This window comes from Carassius gibelio, chromosome B22 (genome assembly GCF_023724105.1).
Source record: "Carassius gibelio isolate Cgi1373 ecotype wild population from Czech Republic chromosome B22, carGib1.2-hapl.c, whole genome shotgun sequence".
NCBI classification, from domain to species: domain Eukaryota; kingdom Metazoa; phylum Chordata; class Actinopteri; order Cypriniformes; family Cyprinidae; genus Carassius; species Carassius gibelio.
In genome coordinates, this window is record NC_068417.1 from 20,622,056 (window position 1) to 20,634,523 (window position 12,468).

Consider the following 12,468-nt stretch of genomic DNA (forward strand, 5'->3'; position numbering starts at 1 on the left):
ATAAAAATGTTGTGCTAATGTGCATGTTGAGTTATGAAAAATTTATTTCTGAATGTTTCAAAACGTTGAAAACAATTACGTTTTCTAAATGTTTTAGAGACATTTTTCTTAGCTTCTCTTTTGCTGTTGGAAAAGATGAAACTAAAATGAATGAATTTGACTGCTGTCTTTTGCGTATCCAAATAGTCCTGTGACAAACGCAGACACGTTTGCATGCACAGCGATAGTAGTAAAGAAAAACACAGGTGAACGTGATTTCGCCATGTGCAACATTCATGAGACATGAACAGACAGACATGTTCCTCAGCATCTTTTGCTGATCCTGGATCAACATTACTGCCCCAAAACATAGACCTAACCCTGCCCCTAATGCAACCCTCCAACCTAACCCTACCCGTGACTTATTCCAAATTTTTTTCATTGATGATTATATGGTTTATGAATATGGTTTATTTTAAAATGGCTTAAAATAATTTACATTTAATTACAATAGATCGTAAACTTAATTAGGCTACTTTATATCTATACTATTCTGACTCAATTTTAAAGAACATTTTATGCCAAAATGGTAAATATATATATTTTGGGATAAAATGTTCTTTAAAATTGAGTCGGATAGATCTCCACTAAACCGCTGTGAATAGTGTTGGCTTTAGAAGCACGTGATAACGTCACAACTCACGATACGCTTTCGTTTTCATTTTGGGATTCTCTTGTAGAAGAAGATTACTTTAAGTTATAATACTTACAAATGCAGTAGCCTACAGCTTTCTCCAGTTAGATTACATAAGGATGGTGAGTGATGCACTTTTAAAAACTCTACTCGATATTTTCTATTACTGTAAACCAGGGATTCTCAAAGTAGGGTTGTGACCCGGAGTCAGGGGATCCGCGAAATGTCGTGATTTCGGCGATGCGCTAAACGCGAACTGAATCAGGGGGCAGAATTGTCACCAGAAGGATGGATCTTGGTTCAGCCTCAAAGACCTGCAAAAGTGCGTCAGGCTTACCATTCTTGGACCCCGGACGGTAGGAGTTGTTAAAATTGAACCGACCAAAGAATAGTGCCCAGCGAGTCTGTCGGGAATTCATTTGTTTAGCGGTGCGGATGTATTCTAAGTTCTAATGATCTGTCCAAACTAAAAAAGGGACCTCCGCGCTCTCTAACCAGTGACGCCACTCCTCCAGCGCCAACTTAACAGCCAATAACTCCCTATTCCCGATGTTGTAATTCCGTTCCGAGGGGGTTAAACGATGAGAAAAAAATGCACAAGGAAATACTCTGTCATCCGAAGGTGACCTCTGAGACAAAATTGCCCCTGCTCCCACCTCTGACGCATCCACTTCCACAATGAACTGACGAGACAGATCGGGAGTAACAAGAATGGGAGCCAAAATAAAGCGACTCTTTAAATTAGAGAATGCAGCCTGAGCCTGCGGCGACCAACAGAAACATCTTCGAGTGGAGGTGAGATCCGTCAGAGGGGAGGTGACCTGGTTAAAATTCTGATTGAACCACCTGTAAAAATTGGCAAACCCCAGAAATCGCTGGACCGCTCTACGACTATCTGGGGTGGGCCAATCAGCAACTGCTTACCTGGGCAGGATCCATTCGGATTCCTTCGGTGAAAATAATAAATCCCAGGAACGGAACCGACCGTGCGTGAAACTCACACTTCTCCACCTTGGTGAATAAACGATTCTCAAACAGCCGCTGGAGCACTCGCCTGATGTGTTGGACATGGGCATGCTCGTTCTGGAGAAGATCAGGATGTCGTCGAAATGAACAAATACAAACCGGTCAACCATGTCTTTAAGCACATCATTGACGAGTGCCTGGAAGACCGCCTGGGAGTTAGAAAGTCCAAAGGGCATGACCAAATACTCAAAGTGCCCCGTGGGGGTGTTAAAGGCGGTCTTCCATTCATCCCCCTCCCTAATCCGAACTAGGTGATAAGTATCGCGAATGTCCAACTTCGTAAAGATGGTCTGCAAGAGCCTGCAAGAGCTCGAAGGCCGATGACATCAACAGCAAAGGATAATGATTCTTGACCGTGATGTCATTCAAACCCCGATAATCAATACAGGGACGGAGCAATCCATCCTTCTTCCCCACGAAGAAGAACCCTGCCTCAATTTAAATTATTCCCTGCTCCTCACGATTCTATTATATTCTGCCAGAGAAGACTGCAACTGAAATGCATTGTCATTTCGTCCCCTTGGAATTATAAGGTTCTATCTGACATTTTTGTCAAAATTGAGTTATTCCCATATTGTTATTCTGTGACAATTTATTTACATTATGTGATAGATTTTTCTTATGTTGTATATATTATGGGATTCAAAAAAAAAATCAATAAGGTTCGATCTACAAAAACTTTGAAGCTCAATATTTCAAAACTACTTGGAATGCAGATACCTTATAATCCTTATATAGAACTTTATAATCCCAAGGCGACGATTTGGATTACTGTGGTAATGCTCTTTGAAACATCTGTAATAAATTATTATGAGTTACATATGTCTATCTGTTACGTTTCTCTTATAGATGGTACAATTTATTCACTCACTCTTTATTGCTTGATTTGTTCTTTATAAATAATAAATAGAAAAACCAATGTAATATGTTTTTTTTATTGCACATGATGTGTGGGTTTTAAGTCTGATTTTCTATTCAGTTTAATGTACTTTATTGGCATAGTTTGTGTCTACATTCCCAGACAGCAAGCAGTGTTGGCCCAGATCTGGCCCACATGTGGCCCATGTGAAATCCATTCGGGCCGGATCTGGGCCGACACTTCTTGCTGTCTGGGTTGGGTCTGGGCTATATAAGGCTCAGGTGTGGCTCAAATTGGGGGATTATGGCTTACATAAGGCTGAGAATTGGTACCAATAATAAAACCTGTTTTGGCCCAGTTCAGGTCTAGCTAAGGGTGATTAACTGGCTGAGATTCGGGCCGGTTATGGCCCATGTGTGGCCCTAATCTTTAATCCAGTTCTGGCCCACTTCAGGGCCGTCATTCTTTGCAGTACTTAGGCCGAGGGAAAAGTCATTGTGTGGCCACAATCTGGGCCAGAAGACATTTGCTATGTGGGATGTTAATGAAAATGACATAAATGTCTTTATTGAACTATGATCCTGGCTTAGTCTAAGCCCTGTCTGTGAAACCAGGCCATTAGCTCTCAAACCTTTACTAGCACCAACATTAAACAGGACTGAAAGTTTTCTTTTAAAATCTTACTCCAGCATTAGTGAATGCAAGGTTGCATAAATAAATTAATTAATAAAAATAATAATAATAATAATAATTCAAATGAACTTGCTGGGAAGTGCTGTCTGTCAATGTCCCAGAAGCTCTCCATTGGCACTAAACTTCACATTTCATGAAGCTGCACACCGTCTCTCCTGTCAGTGTGAACGGAAATGTTCCAAAGACGCAGGAAAGTCAGAAAAAAAAATACCTTGAGGAAAGAAAGAAGAAAAACAAAACAGAAGAACAACCATTGTTATAAAACATATTCAGTCATTATAAATGGTTCAGTTGAGTGAAAGCAATAAACCCAATTGCACTCCAAAGTTTATATATACCTAGCAGTGTCTGCAAAATGTTAATAATTTAAGCAGTAAGAGGGCCTAGAGGTAGAATCATTAAAAAAAAATGCAATTACTGCCCTGATAAAAACTTCTGACCACATCTGCATCACCTAGAGATGAAATGACGTTACCTCAATCATCATGGCAACATCTTAGAAGAAACCCGCTGCACACCCTTTCCAGGAAACATTGTAAAAAAGGCCACACGCAGGTTATATTCATTAGTTTCCCCTGCAATACACTACACTCAACGCACATCTGAAGTGTGCACGAGGTAATGTAGGTTTGTGTGTGTGTGTGTGTGTGTGTGTGTGTGTGTGTGTGTGTGTGTGTGTGTGTGTGTGTGTGTGTGTGTGTGTGTGTGTGTGTGTGTGTGTCAATTGGTTAGAAATGTAGATGGACACTTGAATCCACCAATCAAGCGTGTGTGTCAACATCTCTTTCACGTACGAAGCGCAGAAACATTGACCTCAGTCACAGGCGAACCTTTTTCTACCTCCAGCTCGATCGGCGTATGACAGTAGTCCGCGCTATTTAACGCGCTTAAGTTTTCACAGTTTAGCTACCGTTAAAGCTACAGAAAAATACACACAAACGGATGTTTGTGATGGAGCGCGTGAACACAATCAACATGAAAGATATGACCGAGAAGAAGAGCAATGATTTACAGAAGACACCGATCAAACGCAAGTACAGGTAGCCTATTAATGTTACCGACATAGATTCTTTCTTTCTTTCTTTCTTTCTTTCTTTCTTTCTTTCTTTCTATCTATTTGTCGTTCTTTCTTTCTTATTTATTTATTTATTTATTTATTTATTTACTTTCAACGAGATTTTATTGTTTTTCAGCTAAGATCCCATATTTTGCACATTTGTTTTGGGGGGTATTCTAGTTTTCCATTGTTGAATGTTCAAAGGATAACCCTGCATGTTTTTTTCACATATTGCATATTGCTGCAGCGCCTATTTTCTTTGTTCGTCTGTACAGCTCTGTTTAGTTTCGGTCTCTAAGAAGCCCCTCCTTTCGAAGGCTCAATATGTTGTGTTTGGTCAAAGAACATGTTACAAATCATTCTAATATGCTGATTTGCTGCTCAATTAGCATTTCTTATTACTAAGCTGTTGAAAACATTTTTTTTTTTCTGCTTAAAATTTTTGTGATGCACTATGATTCAAACACATTTGGTGTCCTTTCTGGCTTTTCATAAGACTTTTATAATGTTACAAACTATTTCTGTTTAATAAATACTGCTCTTTTTTAACTTTCTATGCATCAAAGAATGCAGAAAAAAAATGCATGACAGTTTCCATTAAAAAATATTAATAAAAATCTGTATTTTGATCAAATGCAGCCTTAGTGAGCATAAAAAACTCTTTCAGAAACATTAAAATATTTTTAATATTCCAACCTTTTGAATAGTGTATATTTTTGCTTTCAAATGTAAACATTAAAAAAAATCTAAAACATTAAAATGTATCATGAACTGTTTATCCTAACAAAGCGGAACAACCAAGAAGTCGGAAGACCCTCCGAAGGAGAACATTTTTGAAAAGAAAAAAGTATCACAAATGGACAAGGGCTCCAAAAGGAGCTGTATCGAAAGTAGGAAAATATTTCTAATTTTCTTTGTTATTAGAAAATGCTCAATCTTCAATAAGCTTTACTTTAATATTGTGCTTATTTGGTTATTTATTTGTTGTTGTTGTTTAAACAGATGGTAACAGCGTTAAAACACAATTTGGAAATGTGGCACTTCAACGGCATGACAACATTCCACAATATAATAATAATAATAGTCCTACATCACTCAGACGATCATCAATTCAAAATTCAGACCAGTGTCTTCAAGATTTCAAAATTGATCAGAAAAACGGTGGCACAGTAGTTGCTCCAAACATAGTAGGATGCACTATAGCTGGTGATGTTACAGTGAACTTAAATGGGGTGAGTGTCTGATCACTAAAATACAGTAATATTGTACATTTTGCTGAGTTGCTCATTTAAGATATGGCTGAAGTGTATATTATATATACTGTTATATTGAAGTATTTGTTTTCTATCAGATCTCACAGGTGTCTCGCTGCACCTCAATAAACAAAAAGGGTAAGAGACAAAAAAGACATACCAGCACTATTGCTGCACAAAACATATTTATTCATCAGTGGATGATCCTCTTAATAACATGACTTGTCCTGATATTTAGAAATTCTTCAGAGTGTAAAGAATAAGATGAAATCAAGAATGATGAAGGTCTCTGAGAGGATTTTGGAGGGAAGCTTACAACAGTCAGTCTCTCTAAATAAGATCTACACTCAACTGTTCATCATCAATGATGAGTCAGACCCCATCAATAAAGAACACGAGATCTGGCAGATTGAGACGACAAATGATTTCAACACATCAGCGCAGACGGTCATAAACTACAATGATATTCTTAAACCACCCTTGGGTGAAAATAGGACAATGAAGATGGTTTTGACAAAAGGTATCGCTGGAATTGGGAAAACAGTCACTGTGCAGAAGTTTGTCAACGACTGGGCGAGCGGAAAAGCCAATCAGGATCTAGAGTTTGTTTTTCTGCTCCCATTCCGGGAGATGAACTTATGTGAGGGAGAAAACCAGAGTCTTCTTGACCTTCTTTGTGCTTTTTACCCAGAATTCAAAGAGGCGAGACCGATCTCTGACTGGATCTGTGATAGAAACGTTCTGTTCATCTTAGATGGTCTGGATGAATATAAAAATGAGTTGAGCTTTCAAACCACCATTTTGTCAGATTTTGCTAAAGAAGCCTCGCTGGATGTTCTTCTAGAAAACCTTCTAAGAGGAAAACTGCTTCCATCCGCACACCTGTGGATCACCAGCCGGCCTGTGGCAGCTAACCAGCTTCCATCGGAGATCTTCAGACAGGGATATGTCACGCAGATCAGAGGATTCACAGATGAACAAAAGGAGGAGTACTTCACGAGGCAGTTTGAGGATCCAGATCTCACCCAAACAGTCACCCGTCACCTGAAGTCTCATAAGAGCCTGTGGATATTGTGCCACATACCTCTCTTTTGTTGGATTTCATCAGTTGTTCTGAAAACCATCATTAAAAGTCCAAATAAAGACAGGGACATGCCCTCAAATCAGACAGAAATGTATATCCATTATCTGCTCATTCAGACTGGGTTAAGCCACAACAAATATCAAGGGAAAAACGTGTCACCAGAAGACGCTCTCGTAAAGTACAAAGAACCAATTAAGAAACTGGCAGCATTAGCATACTGGGAGCTGAAGAAACAGAATGCCATCTTCTATAAAGAAGACTTGAGGAAATATTATATCAATCTAGATGAAGCTCTTCGATATCCTGGCATCATCACCTGTGTCTCTGAGAGCAAGTTTGGATATAACAGGACCAAGTTTTTCAGCTTTGTCCATCTCAGCGTCCAGGAATTCTTTGCAGCCTTGTTTGCTTTTCATGAATTTTTATCAGGAAACCAAGACTCCCTGGAATTAACTAAAACAAAAAACGGGGAGAATTTGTCTGATTTTCTCAAAAGCGTGATTGATATGGCAGTCGAAAGTAAAAGTGAACACTTGGATCTTTTTAACTGTTTCCTCTTTGGAATTTCTTGTGATTCCAGCAGACGTTTACTCGAAGGATTCCTGCCTCGATTGGAAGACAGTAGTTCAGAAGATCACAAAAAAGTGACCAAGTACATTAAGTCTTTGAGGAGGAAAGATCTGTCCCCCGAGAGATGCTTCAGTCTCGTCCGTTGCATCGTGGAGCTCAAAGACAGGTCTTTTTTGCAGATTCCTGAAAGCTCACGGACCAAAAAGCCCCTCACACTGTTCCAGTGCACGCTTCTGGCTTTCCGGTTTGTGACGTCAGATACAGACCATGATGAGTTTGTCCTCAGGAAATTCAACATCACTTTAGAAGGATTTCAGAGATTCTCTCCAGCCATTACATGCTTCAGAAAGGCTATGTAAGTATTATGAAACCATCTGTAAACATCTGCATACTTTATCATAAAATATTCCCAGTCAAAGTTCAGTCTAACAGAATAAATATGGAACATTTAAATAATATTGACAGGCTCAAAGGAAGCGACTTTACAGAGAAACACTGTAAAATCCTGGTGCCTTTTCTTACCTCACCAAACTCTCACCTGACTCATCTTGATCTGAGCCACAATAGTCTGGGACTGTCTGCACTGAAGCAACTTTCTAGGGCCTTCTGTGATCCCAAATGCCAGATTCAGATGCTGAACCTCAGCCACAACAACCTTCAGAGTCAGGACATGGAGCTCATCAAGAATTTGCTTTCAGGATCAGATGTGAATCTGAAAATCCTGGACCTCAGTGACAATAATCTAGAGGACGAAGGAGTAAAAGTCCTCTCTGCTGGGCTGCGGAGTGCAAAGTGTCATCTTGAAGTTCTGAAGTAAGTCAAACTAGCTGACAACATCAGGGTCCAGACAGGTGAGATAAATAGATTTTGTAAGGGCATATATAGGTTAAGTTTGAAAAGACGCTTAGGTGTTTGAAGAATGTAATGGAAATTGAAACGTTGATTTTATAGTGTGACTTTTTATAAAAATAAAAAATAAAACATCAAATGTAATATTTGTTTGATATTTTCATGTTGTTGGTAACTAATTGACTTGTATCTGCAAAAAATAATAATAATATTAATTAACAAAGGCACTTGCTGTCAATCAAAAATAAATCAAAGACAAAGATGAAATATGTAACGATATCACCTTTGTAATCATCGGGAAGAAGGAGGCGGGAACCGGCGCACAATCAATGAAACTTTAATAATTGAAAAATAAACACAAAACAGAGCACCAGCCCCTCACGGACGACTGGTGCGCACAAAATAAAAAGCAAACATAAAATAATGTCCCAGGCCTGGTCCTCTCTCGTCCTTCACTATAGTCGCTCCAGTTTTATATCCTTCCATCTCCTACGTGGGACTCGATACCGGCGATGGGGCGCAGGTGCAGCTCATCTTCAATCACTACACCTGGCCTCACTCCTCGTTCCCACGCCTCTCGGCCCCGCCCCACTCGCCACAAAATAATTAATTTGTTTAGCTGCATGTCACATGACCATAAATGTATTAAAATGTATACCTTGAATACAAAGTAATTTGCCTAATTGGTGAATAAGTTATATACAGAAACCAAACTATCCTGCTTGGTCCCTCAACTAGGCAAACATGCAAATATCATGAATGTCATTCCTTGGCCAGTTGATCTAAACAAAATTCTGATTTGCCTTACAGACTCTCAGGCTGTCAGATTCAAGAAGGAGTTTTGAAGTTGCTGTCATCTTTGAAAGAAAGTCTGAGAGAACTGGACCTGCAGTATAATGTCCTCGGAAAGATCTTGGAAAAGAAAGTTTGTGTGAAAGTTCGTGTACTGAAGGATAAGTTTCCCTTACTGAGGTATGTAGCTTTTATCTGGTATTGGTTAATTTGGAAGGTTGGAATGAGCATCACTGGATCCCATGAAACATGTAGTGAGGACTTTGATTCTTCTTAGCCATTCAGTGAATTGCTCACTGTTGCGTTCAAGTATACTTCCTTTAGACAACTTTGATACACAAGCACTAATGTAAAGTTACAAATTAGAAGAGTTTTCGAACAAGAGACTATCCATTCATGTTTAAAATATGCTTTAATAAATGTGCAATGGTATAATTCTTGTCTTAACATATTGACCCATACTAACTCTAACTCTTAACTAGAATTTACACTGGAGGAGTCTGCAACCACCAACCAGGACTGTACAAATGTGAGTTTAAACATGGGCCAACATAAAGATTGTAGCTTAAAATGTAACTGCTTCACCAATTGTAACACCTTTTTCCATTTCATTTGAAAAGGTCTTGAGGTGTGACCAATACATTTATTGCAGTGCAAATACTGTTTCTTTAATTTACTGTACATGAGTTAATTAAAACCTGCTCTTATTAAAATAATGAAAGAATTACCAAAATGCTGTTTAAAGTATAGCATGTGACTTCCCTAAAGTATTTAACATAATCTACACTCAATATGCTGCTATTGCTAATTGTAGATATTTAAGCTGACATTTTCTGATAAATCTCTTTGTTTTTAGATGCTGTCATGCTCACCTTTGACCCTCAGACGGCTAACGAATACCTCTGTCTGAGCGAGGACAACACTGTAGCTGTTCGTAAGAGAGAGAGGCAACAGTTTCCTGCTAGTAATGAAAGATTTGACAAGTGCAACCAGGTCCTGTGCTGCCAGCCGCTGGCAGGACGTTGCTTCTTTACGGTGGACGTGATCGGGACAGGGGTGAACATTGGTGTGGCCTGTAAGGGAATCAAGAGGAAAGGTGCAGATGACACCGTACGTCTGGGACGCAATAAGATGTCATGGTGTTTATGTTGCTCCAAAACTGTATGTGTGGCTCATGACAATATAACTGAATCACTAACTAAACCGCTTCAAACAGGATCCACCAGAAAACTCGGGGTGTTCATGGACCGGGAGGCTGGTTCTGTTTCCTTCTATAAGTTGAGCCCAGACTCAGAGCCTGAACTCTTGCACATGTTTGATGCAGAGTTTCCTCGGGACCAGGAACTTTACGCTGCGTTCAGTATTCAGGAACCAGACAGCTCAGTCCGTTTAAGGCAAGCATCACTATAACTATACCTTTACAGTTACGGTTTGTGCTCCAGACATGAATGATGCCTCAAATTAGGAGAGTGTGATTGTTACAGTAAAAACCTGGCAGACCTACTGAAAGAAGCCTGCTGGGAAAAGCACCTACTGTAGAAGATCAGCAAGTGTTGAAACATGACTTCATCTTTATTATTGTGCGCTTTATAAACTCTAAACCACAGTACCAGCATTCTTTTGTCTCATATCAGTTAACATGTCTTTAGATTTGAATATCTCAGTGGAACTGGTTTCATTTAATCAAAAATAGAGTTTTACTAATTGGATCTGATGCAGTGTTTTTTGTACTGGGCTGATTTTTCAAACCTGCCATCCCAAACCTATATGACTTACTTTCTTCCGCGGAGCAATACAAGATACTTTGAAGACACTTTTTTTCCCCCTCTCTGTACGGTGGAAGTTAATGGGGTCCAATTATTTTTGGCTCCCAACATTTCTGCAAAGTATTTTATTTTATGTTCCCTAGAATAAATACACACATTAATAAATAAATAATCACGTATCCGTAATCATAATGTTTTTTTTTTTGTGTGTTTTTTTTTTTTTACACTGCTATTTTCTGTGCATTACAAGAGTAAGCCCCTTCAAGAAATAATGAGCGCATCACGCCCCTGCATGTACACATGAATAAAGTCCTCTTCTTCACTCTGCTGATCGCTGAAATCAAGGAAGTTAAATGCTGCCCCCTAGACCACAAAGAGTGTAACTGTCCCAGTAATGACAGCAAAATATGTATGGATTTAACATCATTTCACAAAGTGTCCAATACAATGAAAACAACTAAATTAAACAAAGATTTTATAATAATACTGGTAATAATACATGGATACTTGTGTTGCCATGAAATGAGGGTTTGCATTCACTGAGCCTGCTAGTATCATACTTAAAACCTTTAAAGCAGTATTCAGAAACTTTCAGTCCACTACATGCTCCGGTTCAGCAACCAGCAACGTTTCTAATGTTGAATTGTGACATTTGGTGGTCAAGTCAAGTCACCTTTATTTATATAGCGCTATAAACAAAAAAGATTGTGTCAAAGCAACTGAACAACATTCATTAGGAAAACAGTGTCTCAATAATGTAAAATTACAGTTAAATGCAGTTCATCATTGAATTCAGTGATGTCATCATCACAGTTCAGTTTAGTATCTGTGCAATCAAGTCAACGATATCGTTGTAAATGACAAGTGGCAAGCCAGAGGCGACAGCGGCAAGGAACCGAAACTCCATCGGTGACAGAATGGAGAAAAAAACCTGGAAAAGAAACCAGGCTCAGTTGGGGGGCCAGTTCTCCTCTGACCAGACGAAACCAGTAGTTCAATTCCAGGCTGCAGCAAAGTCAGATTGTGCAGAAGAATCATCTGTTTCCTGTGGTCTTGTCCCGGTGGTCATCTGAGACAAGGTCTTTACAGGGGATCTGTATCTGTGGCTCTAGTTGTCCTGGTCTCTGCTGTCTTTCAGGGCAGTAGAGGTCCTTTCTAGGTGCTGATCCACCATCTGGTCTGGATACGTACTGGATCCGGGCGACTGCAGTGACCCTCTGATCTGGATACAGACTGGATCTGCTGGCTACGATGACCTTGGAATTAGAGACAAACAGACTAAATTAGTTGTGCTAATGTTCATGTTGAGCTATGAAAAATTTATTTCTGAATGTTTCAAAACGTTCAAAGCATGAAGTTTTCTAAATGTTTTAAAAAAGTATTTTTTTCTTCTTCTCTTCTTAGTTTCTCTTTTGCTGTTGGAAAAAGTGAAACTAAAATGAATGAATTTGACTGCTTTTGCGTATCCAAATAGTCCTGTGACAAACGCAGACACGTTTGCATGCACAGCGATAGTAGTAAAGAAAAACACAGGTGAATGTGATTTTGCCATGTGCAACATTCATGAGTGCCTTGATTTTGCTAAGACGTTCTCCATCATCTTTTGCTCATCCTTCAACATTACTGACCAAAAACTGTCACTTATTTCCATTTTTATTTATTTATGATTATATGGTTTATGAATATGATTTATTTTAAAATGGTTTTAATTAATAGTTGTTATTTAATTACATTTTATTTATTTAGCAGCTCGTAAATGTAGGCTACTTTATTTCTAGAAAGAAAAAAAAAAGAAATAACATTAAACATGCATTAAACATAATTTAAGACATTTTTCCCTTTAGAC

General features: G+C 38.9%; 1 protein-coding gene across 1 annotated transcript; it reads left to right on the top strand.

The window, feature by feature from the left end:
- Positions 1 to 3,967: 3,967 nt before the first annotated feature.
- On the top strand, positions 3,968 to 10,565 carry LOC127986934 (NACHT, LRR and PYD domains-containing protein 3). Its single transcript, XM_052589194.1, has 9 exons — positions 3,968 to 4,291; positions 5,098 to 5,198; positions 5,311 to 5,540; positions 5,660 to 5,699; positions 5,800 to 7,570; positions 7,681 to 8,028; positions 8,875 to 9,036; positions 9,339 to 9,385; positions 9,713 to 10,565. The coding sequence occupies exons 1-9, from the start codon at positions 4,194 to 4,196 to the stop codon at positions 10,264 to 10,266; spliced, it is 3,351 nt and encodes a 1,116-aa protein (XP_052445154.1). The 5' UTR covers positions 3,968 to 4,193; the 3' UTR covers positions 10,267 to 10,565.
- Positions 10,566 to 12,468: the final 1,903 nt, after the last annotated feature.

What these genes read in the sequence shown, in the direction of transcription:
- LOC127986934 (XM_052589194.1), top strand. Translation starts at nt 4,194, where the DNA reads ATGTTTGTGATGGAGCGCGTGAACACAATCAACATGAAAGATATGACC. An exon ending in CCGATCAAACGCAAGTACAG is followed by an intron (nt 4,292 to 5,097) that starts GTAGCCTATTAA and finishes ATCCTAACAAAG; the next exon opens with CGGAACAACCAAGAAGTCGG. An exon ending in CAAAAGGAGCTGTATCGAAA is followed by an intron (nt 5,199 to 5,310) that starts GTAGGAAAATAT and finishes TTGTTTAAACAG; the next exon opens with ATGGTAACAGCGTTAAAACA.